This window comes from Falco naumanni, chromosome 7 (assembly GCF_017639655.2).
Source record: "Falco naumanni isolate bFalNau1 chromosome 7, bFalNau1.pat, whole genome shotgun sequence".
Classification (NCBI taxonomy): Eukaryota; Metazoa; Chordata; class Aves; order Falconiformes; family Falconidae; genus Falco; species Falco naumanni.
In genome coordinates, this window is record NC_054060.1 from 1119378 (window position 1) to 1137606 (window position 18229).

At 42.5% G+C, this 18229-nt stretch overlaps 1 protein-coding gene across 10 annotated transcripts in view; it reads left to right on the forward strand.

Annotated features, from left to right (window-relative positions):
- Positions 1-18229, forward strand: part of ARIH1 (ariadne RBR E3 ubiquitin protein ligase 1) — a 62004-nt gene that overhangs the window by 40500 nt on the left and 3275 nt on the right. For 3 of the 10 annotated variants that reach the window (XM_040601127.1, XM_040601134.1, XM_040601137.1), the window contains 9 exons: positions 2795-2861; positions 4048-4154; positions 4655-4697; positions 5874-5945; positions 8388-8573; positions 14138-14268; positions 14361-14418; positions 15694-15966; positions 16849-16961. In XM_040601127.1, coding sequence (XP_040457061.1) covers positions 2795-2861; positions 4048-4154; positions 4655-4697; positions 5874-5945; positions 8388-8573; positions 14138-14268; positions 14361-14418; positions 15694-15966; positions 16849-16961 — 1050 coding nt within the window. Of the gene's footprint in view, positions 1-2794; positions 2862-4047; positions 4155-4654; positions 4698-5873; positions 5946-8387; positions 8574-14137; positions 14269-14360; positions 14419-15693; positions 15967-16848; positions 16962-18229 lie in introns of those variants that run through there. The other 7 variants (XM_040601128.1, XM_040601130.1, XM_040601136.1 and 4 more) reach the window with 7 other exon arrangements.

Consider the following 18229-nt stretch of genomic DNA (forward strand, 5'->3'; position numbering starts at 1 on the left):
TGCTGCGGGATTGATTCCCTTGCCTAGAAATGGCAGAGATGCCTGGGTCTCGTGATAGTAAAATGACATCCAGGTGGTAAAGAAAAGAAGTCCCCTTTGTCTAAGTAAAACTATAAATGTTTTGTGGAGGTAAATATCCACCTTTCCCATATCTTGCAGGGGATACCTTGAATGTCTAGGGGAGGGAGGTGCATTTTTTGCAGAAGCCTAATGCTTTCCTTTAAAAGCAAAGATGGAAAACTCTAGCAATCTTACTAAATGGCATGAATAAAAATGTTAAGTAATCCCAACTGGAATCTGTACCTCCTCCCATGTCCTTAATTATTTTCTTTTTAGGTAGTTTCCTTTTTACAAAGTCTCTAACTCTAGATTTCCAAGCTATAGGAACCTAAGACTAATGTGCAATGTATAGAGGCATCAGTTTATCAGAAAATCAAAGTAGATAAAGACGGGCAGTTATTAACTTGCTCCCTTCTCAGTACTTACCCTCAGCAAGCCAGTACATCTTCAAGTTGAATTATCTCCCTACAAGTCCAAACGTAGCAATTCAGATGACTTCCCTGGATTTGTGAGTTTTTAGCTAGCTTATGGTCTATTTTCTTTGTTACTGTTGAGCTTAAATAAGAAGGTTGAAGAGAGGGTCCCTTTCAGTTCTTTCAAGACCTTTCAACTGGCTGAAGGTAATCTGTTTCTATCCCTTGTTCAGCCTCTCTAATGCTGCTGGTAATTGCTTTAACCTACATGCAAAGTTGTTGATTTCATTAATATGCAAGGCAGGCTGCCTTTATTACTGCCATGTCTAATGGCTGCTGCTCATGGGTGGAAGCAGTCTGGTAGTAACCTCTGAAAATCAACCCACTTGGTGGGAATGGATGGATTTTGGGTTCCTGTGTTGAAGTCATGGAGTCCTGCCTCAATTTTTTTTTTTTAAATCTTCCTTTGCATATTGCAAATACCACTGCTGCTGTACCATGTCAGAATGTAGTAAGGTCTTGAAGTAATTCCTATGGGAAGGTGTTTGACCTCTCACATAATATAATCGACTGACTGGGGTCTTTGAGGAGATTCATTGTCAAAATGGAAAAAAAGTCTAAAAGTTACGGTCTCATTGAGGATTGCTGCCATCTTTGGATGAATTTTTGAGATTGCTGTTCTGAACTGAGCTGCCAGAAGAGATCAGTGGTTAAGGTTTTTTGCAAGCAGTTTGTTTTTTCCAACCTGGCTTCTTCAGAAAGGTTGTTTTCTATAGCTTCCAGAGGAGCGTACCCTGAAAATGGGGTATGGGCACTGGGAGTGAGTTTAATCTCTTAATTTGTCTAGTTTTGTTTATTGTTTGTTTGAAAGGTTTTCACAGCAGAGTTCTTGAAGTTCTTGACCTGAGTGTTGCTGTGAAAGTGGTGTTGAACCCAGAGCAGGCGAGGTTCCTAACATGGAGTGATCATAGGCAGTTTGAAAAGCAAAATCAGTGGTGTACTCCACGTGTTCTGGTTCGCTATAATAATTTGAATTCCAGTTCCACTTAAATACCTATAATAAAATAAATTTTTCAAGTGACATATATTATGTCTAGAAGCCTAGATATGGAGTAAGAAAGTGAAATGTATATTCATGTCATAACTTCAAATTGTGTTTTCATTCTTCAGTAAGTTTCACTCCAAAATTGCAGGCTTGCCATGGACATGGGCCTGATGAGATGCTTTGTCAGCTGATTTGTTTTATTTTAGCACTGGGAATTTGGCTGCCATGTGCTATGTTTATGTAATAACCAGCACGTTGTTTGGTGAGGAGCTCCCCAGACTGCCAAGGGCTAAGATTTATGCAACATTGCATCGTCACATGCGCTGCTGTTAATGAATGTGGCATGATAACGTCCAGGAGTACACTTGATTTTGGCTGCACCCTGAAATGGATAATCTGTTAGTTTCAATACTTATGTGATGTGGCCTGTGTAAAGCTGTATTCCACAGTATGATTTAAAACAAATACCACAAACTGTGTATTAGTCCAGCTTTATATATATATACTTATATATGCAGAAGACACTTTAGTCGTAACTGAAAGACAATATAAGTGCTCAGCAATACATAATTGAATTATTTTGAATGTGTCTAGGCTGGACAGTCTGCACATGTCAGCTGGGTCTGTGTGTTCAGGAGAAAAGTGGTCACCATGCCTTTAAAGGATTCCTATCTGTCTAGTTTTCTTCTGCTCTCCTGCTTCTGAGCTGGCTGACTTAATTTAAAGTTAATGTTGTGTAAACCTCTGTGATGTTGATTTTAAATCAACTTTGTTTTTTATGGTAAATAGATTAAAACAACATTAACTTTTAAACTGAAGCTGTAGCATTCCACTGAAACCCAGGTAATGTTAGGCCTACCAAAGTTATTAACTGCACAACAATCGTTCTGGAGCTTTTTAAAGGGATTTGCCACAGAGTGTGCGTGTTTAATGTAGATGTACTAATGAAGTAATTTGGTTTCTTGGGCACTTCAGGAAAGTGTTTTTAAGTAAAAACTCCCACACCAAGAGGTTCAGTTCTTTTGAACTGCATGAGCTTTCTGTGTGATTCTTAAGCTGGTATTAGAAGTTAAATATGATATTTGTAGTTTCCATAATAATATAATAAATGATCTAAAACGCAGAGAACGGGTAAGTACAGAAAAGTACATGCAAGTATAGGAAGAGGAATCAAAGCCATCTGTCTGTCCTAACTTACTAGCTACGTGTGGGGGAAAAAAGAGAGTTTACTACCACAGTAACTTTTGTGTTTTTTCTGTTTCTTCCCTTTTCACAGGCGTCTGATAACAGATTCCAAGGTTAAATTAAAGTACCAGCATTTAATAACCAATAGTTTTGTAGAGGTGAGTTTTTTATTTGAAATTTTTAGTGGCTTCTAAATTGTCTCACATATGTACCAAACCAGAGAATTGAAGCTGGTTTGTAACTGTATAGCAGTTTTTGTTGCATAGTCTCTAACAGGGTGTGACTACAAGGTAGAGGCTTTACAGGGGTTATTTTATAGCACTTTTAGTTGCAGATATAGCTGTAGAAAAATACTAAAAAAAAATCTGCAGGACAAAAGATCTAGAGATACAGCAAGCAGCTGTAGATAAAGAGAATGCAAGTGCTGTTCAATATATAGCTTCTGAGGAGCACTTAATATTTATAGTTCTTGAGATGTTACCTGAGATACCTTACACTGAAACCCAGGAAACCTTGTTGTAAACACTAACATGTCTTAAACATTTGGCATTTGAAGCAAAGCTGCAAAATTGCTCTTAGCGAAATATTAGTAGCTTTACAACCTCAAAATCAAAATAAACTTGGAAAAAGGTGCTTTGTAAGATAGTTTCTGTCCCCAGCCCAATTTCCCTGTTGTATGTGTTGGGATTTACTGTAGAGCCTAGTATGTAAGTTGTTACTGGGATCAAGCTTTCACTCCTTGTTTGAAGTGATGTGTGCAGTGCTTTGGAGGGTGTTTTTTGTGTTGTGTGGTTTTTTTTTTTTAATGCAACAGTGGAGCTAAGCATGCTGCAGACTGAAAGACTAACAAAAGCCATGCAGATTCATATCTGGCTGCAGTACAGCAAGAACAGGTGATGTGTTCAAGCACTGTTAGAAAGCAGTGCTTGTAAAAAGCTAGTGCGCATCATTTGAGCAGTTTCAGAAAGGCTGTTGCAGCAGTGAAACAGATGGGAGTTGCAAAAAACCTGACATGCTTTTTTTTCAATGGAAAGCCTCATAGCTTCATGTTCTTCAAGTATTTTCTCTGGGTGAGCTATGAGGTCAGCAAAAGTCTTTACGCTCCTCATCTTTCATAAGGGGCCATTTGATGCTGAAGAGTTGACTTGTATTCCTGCTTGCTTTCAGTAGAAAGTGAATGCTTGGATTGAAGAGAAAGCACTCTCATTGCAGAGGACTGGTAGGACAGGAAGGAGTGTGACTGAAGGTCGTGGTTGAAAGGATGAAAAAGGGATGAAAGGCAGGTAGTATCCTTGTGCAGCATCCTTTCTCCATTATGGTTTTTTTTTTTGCTTTATTTCATAGTGTAATCGACTGTTAAAATGGTGTCCCGCCCCAGATTGCCACCATGTTGTTAAAGTCCAATATCCTGATGCTAAACCTGTTCGCTGCAAATGTGGACGTCAGTTTTGGTAAGAAAATCAAGTAAAAGACTTACAGAATACGTATTAATACACTTTCAAGGTAGTAAGTCTTTATATTCAGTTGCGGTTTAGATGGTGGGAGAAGCATGGGGTGGGCTACAAATGGTGAGCCAGGATTAGGTCCAGCTGGGTTGCAGAGCCCATCACTGTGTGGTTGTTGTTCTGTGTCTTGGGCTTCCTTTAACCTACAGGCAGATCCAGCTTTTGCTGAGAGGTGGCCTTCAGCTGAGTGGTTTCAGATTGAGTAAGGTCCTTGATTTCAGGCACTATAGAATCAAAATGTGTTGAGATGCATACTGCTCTGAAATAGCTGTTGAGGGATTTGAGGGTTGGGGAGGGGAAGTTGACATGTATAGTGTTTCCTTAGGACTAGCTTTGCTCTTTCAGCAGAACAGTCCAGAAAGACAACTTCCACGGTGTTAACCTACTTAAATAAAATTACAATCATCTGCCCTATTTGCTTATTTTCCCCTTGCTTTCACTTACAGCTTTAATTGTGGTGAAAACTGGCATGATCCTGTTAAATGCAAGGTGAGCATGTCAAAGTTCTTTTCTAAATGCATAACTTTTTCAAGTTTAAAGTGAATTTATGTGCAAGATCTAGAAAGCACAAGCTTTGCAGCTGTTCACATCAAGAAGCATAGTCGTTCACCTGCTTAGACCATAGCTTGAGAAGAATCAGTGAAATCATACTGGATGCCTTTACTGCCATACTAGATGCCTCAGAGTTGGACCTTGTGAAGGAACAGTGCCTCAGCCGGATGGGGAAACGTCTGCAGGAGGTGGCTGTTACAGCTGTGACCCTCTGAAGAAGAACGAAGGTGCTTCAGGAGGGAATGCTTCACTTGACAGCAAGCATTCCTGTACTAGGCATTTCTGTAGGTGTTCAGTGGCTCCAGCAGGCTTGTGATTTGTTTTGTTGAAGAAATTAATTCAGTCCTAGGACCTGCTGTCATGCTGTGAACTCTAGAACTCTTCATGGAGCTGTTGAAAGCTGTAATCAAGCCTGGGATCCTGTGGCTTTGCAGAGCTCACGGACAGCCATGTTTCATGCCTTGGGGACAGAGCAGTCTGTGTTCCTAGTGACAAATGCAAGAAAATCTTTCCTGGGGAGAGGAGAGGAAGATGTTACTGAAGGTTTAGCTAGTCTTTCCAGGCTAGATGTGGTCAGCTTATTATCCAACAGGTGCAAGCAGACTTTTTGTTTTTGTAACTTGCATTCATTTGATAAACTCAGTAAGGTTTTAAAAAAAAAACAACCCAACACACCCCACACCACACTCCCTCCAACACCACAAAAATCCCACACCCAAACGAAAAAGAAGCACAAGGTGAGCATTGCAAGCCTCAGGAGAAACTTGGCTAGATGTAAATCTAGGCATCACAGAGGCTCTGACTGCAGTTCTGGCAGATCACTGTGTACAGTGTCATTATTTCAGAGTCTCATGCGAAGTTTGTGTTGATTGAACCTAAGGACTGCAAATTCATTGCTGAAGTGTTTGGGCTGAGTGATGTTCTTGCTGGATCAGGACAGTGCTGCAGGAAATGTCTGCGACTAAATTAGTTGCTGTGTGTGGCTGCTTTCCAGCGCCAGCCCCGCCATATTTCCATGTGGTTGTGTGTACCTTACCTTAATGTAAGCAGCTGTCTTGGGAACATTTACAGTTCCTTTATTTAAATAAAACTATTTCTTCATTTTTCTAACAGTGGTTAAAGAAATGGATTAAGAAGTGTGATGATGACAGTGAAACTTCTAATTGGATTGCAGCTAACACAAAGGTGAGGGTTTTTCTCATATTTTATGTAGACTTACCATATGAAAAGAACAGACAACCTAATTCTTCTGTACTAGGATTATTTTTTTGTTGTTGCATGTCACTATTTAAGAGCAAGCCTTAAAATCCACAGTACACTGAAGTACTCTTGTTTGAAGAGCAAGTAAGTGTTACTGCCTCAAGTCAGGTGAAGTTCTTCAGGTTAAGTGGAGTTTGCTCTTGTAAGAAAGAGTTAATTGGAGACTCAAAGGAAGCTCAAGTTTTAAGTCTTTGGACTCCTGTCTGGCAGTGGTGGCTTCCCTAAGCAAATCTGTGCCTTACTCCAAGGGTGTGAAACATGTTAGCACCACCTGTGGCTTGATTTGGCTGTGATAATTTACATCTGCCTTTAAATCCCCTGGGTTGGCCTCTTGAGGAGTTGTTCATTTCCGCTGGGCAAGATTCCAGATAGAGACTGGCAGAACAGCTGTTAAGATTTTATTATGTAAAAGTCTTCATTCTAGCTAGCCCAACTTTGCCTGAAACTTCAGCATTTGTTTGGTTTTGGGACGATTTAAAACAAAGGTGGTGGTGGGGAAAGCAGCAGATGCCGTAGAGGGGGCAGTGGTAGGAGCAGGCCTGGGTCTCATGACTGCTGAGCCAGGAGGGTGGAAGAAGGTGGGGAGGGTGTGAGGAAATGCCTGCTTTGTTTTCTTAGCTCTGTTGTGTAACTGGTTAATGGTATTGTTTGCAGCAGCGGCTGCTTCTTTCTGGGGCTGGCTGCGTGTTTTTCATTGAACTGGAATGTTGCATTATGGTGAAAGCAGAAACACCCTTCAGGCTGAAACACGCAGTTAAAATCAGGCTGAAATTGTGCAGCCTCGGCTACTTCTGTTTCATGGGCTGAGACTTGTGTGGTCCCTGCTTGGAGGCTGAACATTGCTCAATAAAGTGAACTTGGCTTTTTCTGAGGTGGGTGTTCAGAGACACATTGTGGCTCAAGAACTGAACCCGATTTGTTCAACGTTTGCTTGGTCTTTGGGTATTGCTTGTGTTAAACCTGAAGAAGAGTAAGTGAATAACTTGGAAAGGGCTGAGTGTAACACATGCAAAGCACTTTCTAGCCTTGGGTATGAAACACTTGAGATGTCAGAATAGTCACAGCTCTATTTTGCCTGTGACAGAGCCCTTGGGAGCCAGATGAGGAGCTGCTACTGCCCCTCAGGAGTATGGTCTTGGTCATGGCCTTAGGTCTCCCCATCTCCTACCTACTCCTACCTTGGCATGTGCTGCTGAAGACCAGGATCTAAGCTCTCCTTGTTGGGTTTTGTTAGGTTCAATTGTTAAGCTTTCTCTTACTGGATTCTGTGTCCCTTAAAAAGGCTGAAATAGTGTACATCTATGTGTCATGTAGACCAAACATGAATAATGTGTCATTAACGCTGGCTACTGGCAATAGGAAGCTACTTATCTCCCTGTCTGAAAAAGAGAAAACAGTTTCTGCAGCTTGCTTGCCAAAAGACTTTAGCATAGAATTATTGTCAAGATGGTCTTCCTTTTTGTATTTTAACCAGAATCTAGACTGTCAGATAGGAGACATGCTAGTGGTTGGACTAGTTTATAAAGCGTAGCTTAAACTGTCAGAAACAGTATTGAATGGCCAGAGTAAGAAGATTCTTGTGTGTGTGTAGACACCCATCCAGAGGACAGTGAAGAGGGGAAACGAGTATGGCCAAGCTGTGCTGGCACCAGCCCAGCTTATCTGTTAGTTCCTGTAGTCTTGTATCAGCAGCAGAAGAGCTGTTGTCCTTAACATCACTGTCTGAGCTACTTCCTCTGGTACCATACAAGACACTTCTACAGCAAGAAAGTACTTTGGAGCCCAGGCTGTCCCGCAGCAACAGGACAAAAAATAACATCAGAGTAATCACAGCAGACACCTGAGCAAGCCAACTGTCCTGGAGTCTTATGGTATCCATATCAATTGAATTAACTGAAGAACAATATGACAATTCTTCTCTCTCCGAACTGATGCTGGATTCAATTGAGGGGAAAGTTGGCAGGAAACATAACCCACCCCTCATAATGATCTCTGCCTTCTTGTGGGCAGCAAGATGTGGAAGGCAGTAATCTCACAGTGCCGTAATCATGAAGCATGAGCAGTGCTGGCTGCTGGAACGTGTGCAGTCAGAGCTTTGCAGCTTCCGGAGAACTGGATCAGCCCAGAGCCGTGGGGCTGCCAGCCACCACCACCTCTTTCCTGAATTGCCTGCTCTGGCCCTTGGCCACAGGCACAGAGAAACCCAAGTGCCCGTCTGACTGACACAGTCCTGTTGTTGTTCAGAGAGGAACCAAGTAAAATCCTTTTCTGCCGTAGCATGAGGCTGTAGCGATACGCTGGGATAGGAATGGCACAGGTTGGAGTGCACATATGTCTGTCCTTACTCTGTCTCTGTACTATTTCTAGCAGGAAAACAGGGCAGTCGTGTTTGGCGAGGGATGTCTTGTGCCTTCACAGCTGTTTGCTTCAGTGACTGCAAGTCAGAGCCCAAATTCTGTGTTGAATTTCTTCATTTTGAAGAACCTAGAAGGGAATCGGATCAGGTACCATCAGATGCAAAAATCCCTTTTTTCAGTGGGAAAAACTCTGCAGGTAATTCAGTTGCTACTGTGGTCTCCATTGCCGTTTCTAGCTTTTGAAAAGTGTTTTCTTGAGCCCTCCAAGCATGATGCTGAGTTGCAGTTGTGTCCCATGTGGTCTCCATTCAGGGAGGAAAACTTCCCAACTTGCCAAGATGAAGGTATAAGAGAAAAATACCAGTCCTCCTGAAATACGGGCTTGAAATCTGGGCAGTTCTTTGCAACAGGAATGAGATAAGTTTCTTCCAGCTTGCCCTGGGAGACAGAATAGGAAAAGGAAATTAGGCAATTGCTGTACGAGAGAATAGAAAAGTGAAACCGAGCTGAATTGGTTTCTGCTCGCAAACTGATGTGATGCTTTTTTTTTTATGAATTATGTAGAATGGTCTGAATGAAAAATGAGAAGACTAGAGTAGTGAGTTCTGTGGTTGCTATATAACTTCTTAATTTATTTTGCATTCATTCATTTGCAGTTAGATCTGCATTAAATTCTTCTGCTTATACAAAAGATACAGCCATTGCAGATGACTGCTGGAGTAGATGGCTTTTTGCTTAAAATAAGCTACTTTTCACGTATGAGTTCAGCTTAACTAAATTAATTTAGATTTGAGATAAGTCAATACAAGTTCTTTATCAAGCCTTTAATTCTCAGCCGTCTGGCAGAAAAGGGTTGAATAGTCCAAGGTTTTGTACGTTTCTTTTTCAGCTTGTTGTACAAACTTGCTTCTCAAGTAGTTCCTTTCTTGAACTAAGGCAGGTTTCAGGTATCTGGTTTGTGTGGCTTTGGTTGTAAAAAAACCCACATAGATCCATTGCTTCTATTAAGTGGACATTCAAAGGAGTAAGAAATACAGAAAACTTGGATTTCTGCAATTATTTTAGGCTCTTAAGGTGTATCAAGACTGTTTGAAAGAAGCCTAAAAGGAGGATGGGAAACCTCTTTCAAACCTGAGTTTCAGTGATGTTAATCTTTCTGCATCTTGGAATGCTAATGGAAGAACAACAAAGATGCTAATAGTGCAGGTCTTCACCCAAGGCACTGTTTAGGGGTTTTTTTGGCTGGTTTTTTTTTTTTGTTTTGTTTGTTTCATTTTGGTGTGTTTTGGGGTGTTTTTTTTTTTAAGTTAAACTGGTGTTAATGCAAGTTGTTCATCTGATACTAAAAATGCCCCTGCCTTACTGCTTTTAGCTTCTGGTGTGTTACCATCTTATTATCTTTTGGGCTAGACAGGGCTTGAATGTCTGATGTATAAAGCCAGTAGATTTTCTTCCTCCTAAAAAGCCATTGTCATTCTTCTCCTCTTAAGTGAGATAAAATGGCACAAAACCAGTTCTCCTTTTCAGGTCACTTTTTAATGTCTGAACATTTGCTCCCTTTGTACGTTCTGGAAGTCCTACGTTTGTTCTAATGTGTGGAAATTCTGGCAGCCCGCTAGATCCTCCCCGGGTACTAGCATCAAACTTTGCTCTTTCTTTTCTCACTAGCGCAGTTTCGTGCCAGAGTTGTGAACAGCATCTTTCCTAAGATGTCAGAGTGCCATCTTTTCCTCTCAGATGAACAAGTGTTTAAAATATCCTGCTTTACTCAATAACTATAGGTGTTGTCATGGTGCATTATTTTGTGCTAACCATGGTTAAGTTCAGCATTTTTTCATTTTGTTGAAATGCATTAAAAAATCCCCATGGTGTTTGAGGATTCTTTTTTTTTTTTAATCACATGGGTTGTAGGTGAGGACCTCACTGTGAATGTGGTTGGGAGGCTGTTGTACACCAGTTGCCTCCGGGAATTCTGGAGAGTACTAATCTTTCACCCACCCTGAAATATGAAATATGTTTCCATTTAGCTTCCCATTCATATAACAGCAGCAGAGGTTTATGGTGTTCTATGTACATGCAACCTTTTAGGACAAAATAGGGATTGTTCTCCTTTGCCAGGTTGCCTAGGCTTTTGTTTTGAAGTACAGCATTTAAGCACAACACCAAATTGTTCAGAGTGGAACAGTGTTAACGAGGTCACTTCTGTATTGTGGCATGACAGATAACGTGCAGAATAATCTACTGGTTTAGTAATTTGATTTGCTGGCTATTATGTTGTTGCGTAGCTGTAATTCTCAATAAGATCTTCCCTGTCCTCTTTAATCTATAAATCTCGCCCACTCATTGCGTTGGTGGCTTGAGTAGTTGCTGCTTTTTTTCTTTCTGCTGGTGTTCAGCATTTCTTTAGTATGTTCTTACGACTTTTCCTTAATTTTTAATAATATTCACCTTCTACACTAATATGTAACTTCATGGATCTGTACAGCTTACTATATAATCTGTCTTTTGTGCTTTGCTTTTATAGGTATATAAGGCTTGAAAAGGATGGCATTCCCTGTAATAAAAGGGCTGTAATTAGGGTCTTTTTGTTCCAGTTGGCATCACAGGGCCAGAAGCCCTAAGTATTGTGTGGTATTGAGACACTTAAGAGCTTGGTCTCCTCCTCAAAGACAGGAGAGCAGAATTTCAGTGCTTCTAATTGAGCCTGGTTGCAGATGAGGATGGCCCCACATCTTTGTGGTGTGGACATGCTCCACTGTGCCTCTCCAGCTTGGCAGGTCATCTGGAAACTGTTTCTCTCTTTCAGTTGTGGGATTTTCTTAAGCAGGAGTGATTGCTGCAGCTGTTTGGATTAGCAGTGTCTTCCACTGTGGCATGCAGGTGTCAGCGTCTCCACAGATGAGATGTTTGGAAGAAATTGCGCAGCTCTGTGACCACCATCTTCTCTTGAAAAAACATTCATTGCTGTGTGCCCCAGGGTCAGCGTTTGAGTGACGGGGAGCTGTGTCATGATGTGACAGGGGTGCAGTGCCACTCTTTGTACATATTAGCAAAGCGCACCCTGGCTGATGGGCAAATAGATCTGGGATCTTCACAGTTGTGAAGGATATTGATGGGGTAAACCTGAATTTGGGTCCTGATGTGTTGGTGCAGGATTGCAATAGGATGGAGGGCTGCCTGGAAAAGGAAAATAGATACTGTGCTGGGTATGGTGCTGAAAGGAGAGACTTTTTTTTTTTTTTTTTTTTTTTTTTTTTTTTTTACTCTGAAGTTCATAGAACTGCATTGATTGACCAATTGGGAAAAAGCTTACCTGGCTGAGTATCCATCCTATGGACAGCCCAAGAGGACATCTTGATGCTGTTTCCCCACAGAGGGACAGCAAGGGAGCTACCGTGCTTCATTTACTCTGTCTGTAGGACAAACACAGGTGATGTGGAGGAAAGGAGATGTGGAAAAGTCTCCTTAGGGGCTTGCTTGCTGGTTGAGCCCATCTGAGTAATAACCAGCCCCCAAAAACTTGAACCAAAACACAAAAAGCAGCCAGCTAGCCTGCAGTGTACTAACAGAGCACAAGGATGGGATGAGAGGTGTGACTGGAAAGACACACTCATCTAACTACTGGAGTAGTTCCCCAAATAGGGGGAGTCTTTCTATTTACATGACAAACCTGGTCTTCTGGCTAGAAACAGAGCTTTGTCCTCTTACTCAGGCGAAGCCCTGGTTGTGACCTGTTGATGGGATAGGAATGCTGTCCCTCTTGGCTGAACAGGAGGTCAGTGCTCTCCAAACAAGTGCTGTAATAGCTTCTCCTTTCAAAGGAATGGCTCAGGAAAACCTTTCTGGTTGTGTGGGATGTTGCCTGTTTCTGCCCAGTCCTTAACCCTCCCCCTTCAGGATCAGGCAGTAGGACCAAAGCAGCACTTCCAAGAAGAAGAAATGATGACAGCACTCAAGCGGAGTGCCCTGCCATTGCTCGGGAGATCAGAATCATGAAATGATTTAGGTTGGAAAGGAATGTCATCTTGTTTGGCGCCCCGGCTCAAAGCAAGGATAACCACAAAGTAAGGGCAAGCTGCTGTAATGAGCCTTATTTTTCATCAGTGCTCAGGTCTGCAAAGTTGCAATCACCAGGAAGCAAAACTAGCTGAAAGTACTCTCTTATATTGGCCAAGAGAAGTTGCAGTCCCTTATGATTTCCCCCTTGCCTCTCTTCCTTTGTAACCTGCTTTACTTTACTGCAGACCTCCCTCCCTGCAGTAGGAAGGGCCATGTCTGACATCTGGAGACCACACTGGTCCTTTGCACCTCCTGAGCTATCTTCAGAGTACTTCTTGGTGTACAAATTCTCTTGTCTCTTACAATACAAATAGGCAAACTCGTGTGAAAGTGGAGTAGTAGTTGGGGCACTTGGAGTGGGCATACAAGAAGGTGTTGGATTGTGTCCTATATAAAAGTAGCAGTTATAGACTGATTGAACACGTTGGCTTCTTCCTTTATTGAGAATTTATCTGAATGCCAGAGTAGGAAGTGGTGGTTCTGGTTAGCCAACAGTAAAGAGGTGCTCGTAACTGGGGAGGGGTTTTTATCTGCTCCTGACCCAAAAGCTGCAGTGAATTTTATGTGAGTGTGGATTACTTGTTTGGATATCTTTGTTACTGCCTTGTAGATAAATCTGGCTTCTGCAAAATGTTCGTAAATGCTGCTGTGGTTGTGTAATAAGCTGGACCAAGGAACTCATACCAGCTAAAATGTGTTTGGGTTTATTTTGGGGGTTTTGTTCCTCTGTACTTGCTGGTTGATTTTAACCTACTGTGTTCCTTGGCCCAGCTCTTGTGCAGCCGCCTTGTGTCCTGGCACAAGAGAAGTGCCACAAGGACAGGAACAAGTGGCAGAAGAGAGTTGGGCTGGCTTCCTTTGCTTGTAGAGGCAGCTTAGTATATTCTTGCAGCCTCGGCTTTGTGTACTCATTGTCATACAACAGAAATAAATCTTTTATACTCTACATGAGTTGAATATCATTTTAGGAAGATGTCATATGCTGCTGATGTATGAGAATGATATTAGTGTTATAAAAAACCAGCCTATTCCCCAAAGATTTCCCTGTGCAGTGCTGCTCTGATATCCTTGTATTTGTCAAAGGCCTCACACCTGAAAGGGAAGCCCCATGTGGGCTTTTGTGAGGTGTCACATGAAGGGGAAAAAAGGGATCTGATTGGAAATGTGGAAATGCCCCAGGAGGAGAAGTGTCTTTTTAGTTGACAGAAACTTCTTTGAAGCACGCTAGATTCTTGCTGCATGTTTTCAGATACTTTTTGGATGACATTTTACAATTGCAGGTGTCTTGGTTTGATAACAGCATGATATCAGCTTACTGTTAGGCTTTTTCAGTTTGAGTGCTGCAGTGGACCAAACACTTGATGGTGGGGAAAGCCAGATGCCTTCCCCATGGATGTTACAGACCATCACTACTGCTGTGATTTTGGAGGAGGTCATGAAATTACCTAGCCAGTGTACCACTATAATAGCAGCATAGATAAAAATGTGTTACTCCTTAGGGTTTTTTGCTGTCTAGCTGCTTGGAGTTTGGGAATATTTTAAGGCTTGACTCAAAAATGGATCTCGATGATCAAAGGGAAGTAGTAAATCATGCATTTCACTTGACGTGCTACCTCTTACTGCCATGGGAGCCCTTCTGACTTCACAAGACTGTGGATTCTGTTCTTTCACTGCTAACGGTGCTCTTTGTCCTGTGAACAGGAATGCCCAAAATGCCATGTCACCATTGAGAAGGACGGGGGCTGCAACCACATGGTCTGTCGGAACCAGAACTGCAAAGCGGAGTTCTGCTGGGTGTGTCTGGGCCCTTGGGAGCCACACGGATCTGCCTGGTGAGTTCAGGAGCGTGCCTTGCTGGAAGATGCTGTGATGCAAATGGTATTGATTTGGACTGAAATCTGTGGAATCTGTGTCCCTGTTACAGGTACAACTGTAATCGCTACAATGAGGATGATGCAAAGGCAGCAAGGGATGCACAAGAGGTGAGTCCATAACCTTTGGTGATAAGTGAGATCACCAGCCCTGTGGCATGCTTTCTGTAAACCTATAAACTGGCTCTGAAGAATTTCCTGGATTTGGGCATGAATCCAAAAGACAGTGAAGTTCCCCTGCAACTCTGGACTCTTGCTTCCTGCTAGGGAAGAAAAAAACCCACCTGTTCAAAGCCACCTTAACCCAATTTAAAGAACATGTTAACTCAGTTATCTGTCACGCTGCCTTGCCTGTTTTATAGCAGCTCTTAACATGGAGTCATCATAATGCCATGGGTCTGAGATGACAGTCCTCACATCCTTCATAAAATGCTCTTTACTGCAAAGCTCTTAATGTGAATCCTGAGGTGTTTAAACACAGCAGATGTTTTGAATATAAATGGACTGCTGTCATTCCAATAACTACATTCAGAGGCTTGACATAGAAGAAATAGTGGGTGAGGTTGCAGCTACATTAAACTGTTCAGTGAATATGGATAGAGCCAAACACCTTTTTAGTGGGGAGGGATTGCATGTTGTGTGCCACAGCTTACAGAAATCCATTTTACCTGCATCTCTGTCAAAGTACTGTTATAGCCAAGAACCAAAGTATTTCCTGCAGATAAGGATGACTTTGGCTGATAGTGTACATCCACAACGTAGAAGTTAGCCATGCTCATGCTGTTGTCTTTTTTTTTTTTTCCCCCTAGCTGATCTGTCAGTGAGAAGTAAATAAGATTGATGGCTATGCATTGAGTATCTTGGTTCTCTTGTACTACTTAGCACATGGCATCTTTCCTCTGCTCTATAATCAATATGGCCTAGGCAACCTAAGGGTGCCCTCTTAATACAAGCACAATAATTGTTTAATTGGAATTCCTTATTAGCCAAAATAATAAAAAAGAAAATCTGCTTCTCACTGTCTGTTATGACACTGGAAGCATTTAAGTCTTGTAGCTTGAACTGTGAGGCTGAAATTCAAAACTGATTAGGTTTTAGCAATGTGATTCTGTTTACTTTCAGGGCTGGGAGTGAGGATGTCACAGCAGTGCTAGGAAGTCCCCCACATGAGGGTGAGCTGCTATGGGTCTGGCTTCATCTCCACACTATGTCAGGGTTAATAGTGCCACACAAAGCAGCACCATCTAACTCTGGCCAGCGTGAGAGGAAAGGAAACGCCTTTGGAAAGGAAGCTTGTTCTCAGGGTTAGGAAGAGCCTTGTGAGGGGTTTACTTTTCTTGCAGCCATTACTTTGTTTTAACTATTTGTTTTCTTTTTCCCTAATGGGAATTAACACAGAGATCCAGAGCAGCCCTGCAGAGGTACCTGTTCTACTGCAACCGCTATATGAACCACATGCAGAGCCTGCGCTTTGAGCACAAGCTGTATGCTCAGGTGAAGCAGAAAATGGAGGAGATGCAGCAGCACAACATGTCATGGATCGAGGTGCAGTTCCTGAAGAAAGCAGTCGACGTCCTCTGCCAGTGTCGTGCCACACTCATGTACACTTACGTCTTTGCCTTCTACCTCAAAAAGAATAATCAGTCCATTATCTTTGAGGTAGGAGAAAAAAACATGGTTGTCAGGAGTTCAGGTTATAAAGCTAAGCGAAACAGAGATTTAATGCTTGGAGAAGCTCTTGTCCCCAGCTTTACCAAAGTGAGTTTGGCTTAATATTCTGTTGGACAAAAGTCAGTGGCCCTGCTGGGCATCATATAGCATCGTCTGCTCGAGGAGAAAGTAGAGTACAAGATGCTGCCACCTGAAACAAGAGAGTGAGGTTCTGTCCTGAACTGGCGAAGAAGGCCTTAAAGCTTAAATCTGGCATTTTGACTTTCCCTGGTGTTGGCTTTTTCCAAGGGCACTACCATTACAGTTGTCCTTTGACGGTCTAAAGGTGGAGGCCTAATCTGCTTCAGAAGTGAAGCTGTATTGACTCTTTATAGTTTAGAATAGTCCTTTGTTGGTCTTTGTGCAGAACCTAAGCAGGATGCTTCTGCACTGTGTGCTCAGCAAGGGGTGCACAGAATGACTGAGCAATAGCAAAAGCTGTGCTCCGATGCTGCTGTGTGTGTACCGGGGTCAACACAGACTTTGCCAATGCTGGTAAAAATAAATAGAGAAGGGACAGAACAGGAGATTAATAGCCTTGTACTGCACTATACCATTAGGAAGGAAAAGGGTTTTTTTAGGTTTGCCAGGATGTTGCAGATCAAGGAAGACAGAAGACTTGTTGGTAGATATGCAAATTCTCTTCTGATCAAATGAAGAAATTTCAGCTTTTTCAGTCTCGATGCTCAGAGCAGGTTACTAGAGTGTTATACAGTTCATGTATAATCCTGCTTTTTATTTCAGTACTGATATCAGCTGGATTGAGTTAAAAAATCTCTTCCTTTCCTCCCCCCCACCCCCAAAATACTCTTTTTCTTTTTGTCTTTGCAGAATAACCAAGCAGACTTAGAGAATGCCACAGAGGTGCTTTCTGGGTACCTTGAGCGAGATATATCCCAAGATTCGCTGCAAGACATAAAGCAGAAAGTACAGGACAAGTACAGGTTTGTTTTTTAATAATTCTCTATCTCACAGCTGCCTGAGTACCTGTATTGCTATCCTGTGACAGGTGGTGGCATGTGTACTTGCCAAGGTATGGTTTTTCACCAGTCATGTCCCTGGGAAGCTGTTTGCTGTTGGCCTTCTGCTATGCATTATGATCATCAGTTGGTCCCTGGGCATCTGAGAACAGAGCAGCAGTGTCCCACAGCAGCTCCTGAAATCAGCAGTGGCTGTGTGGTTTTGTGCTTCTGCTGGGACCAGCCCTTGGGGGAGGTGACAGCCTGCAGGGAGAGGCTCCCAGCTGTGCCTTGCATCTGTTCTGCTGAGCAGTAGCTAGAAGATTCAGTCCCATAATGGAAAAATTTTGTGACTAAAAGCAATGGCTTTTCATACACCTGCTGTTCAGCAGGGAAGGAGCATGTGGGAATGGCCAGGCCTGAGATGGGACCTGCATAGCGAGGGCCAAGGAACAAGGAGTAACTTTGTTGTTCCAAGCTGACACCGTTGGCCCAGGATGCATTGCTGTAAAAGAGCAATCGGGTGTTTTTATTTTTCTGTTGGGCCCTTTTGTGCAAAAAGTGGGTGTAGAAAAGCTGTCTTTAAAGAAGAGGGAGAGAGCAACCTGCCCAGCTAGAGAGGAGAGCAGAAGAACCAGGGTCCAGGTGACACAAATGCTAATGGTTTTCACAGTCCCAGGGGAATCACTTCTGCACAGTGGAAAAATACAAAGCTGTAGATGCAGATGAGTCACAGGATTATGGCTTGCATTTTTGAGGCATTTTGCCAAAGTCACTGAATTTGTTATGCCTAGCTTAGGGGAAAAGAAAAAAAGCCCAAGTAGGGTGAGCTGTATTGACTAAGGGACTTTGGGGAGTGGAGTTAGCTGTTTAGTTCTGGGGGGCCTGTGGCCCATTCTGCTGGTCTGGTAGCATGGCTGGAGCTGGACAAGACTTAACCAGACCTTTGCTTTTGAGGCATTTTTAACTTACCCTTCAAGGCTACCATTAAGTTGGCATCTTGGGTCAAGCTGCTTGTTCACTTAAGTCCTTTGAAACTGGATGCTCTTCTAGGGATGGTAACAGCTATCCAGAAGAAATTAAAACCTAATATAGCCTGAATTGCCTGAGAACATAGTATCCCAAACCTGCCTTCATGTTTCTGGGAAGAAAGTATGCATCTGTCAAGCCCGTGCAGGTCCCTAATTAACTAGTTCAGTCATGTCTTAATTATGTCCTGCACGGTGCTCTTTGTGTGCTGGTGTTACAGTGTA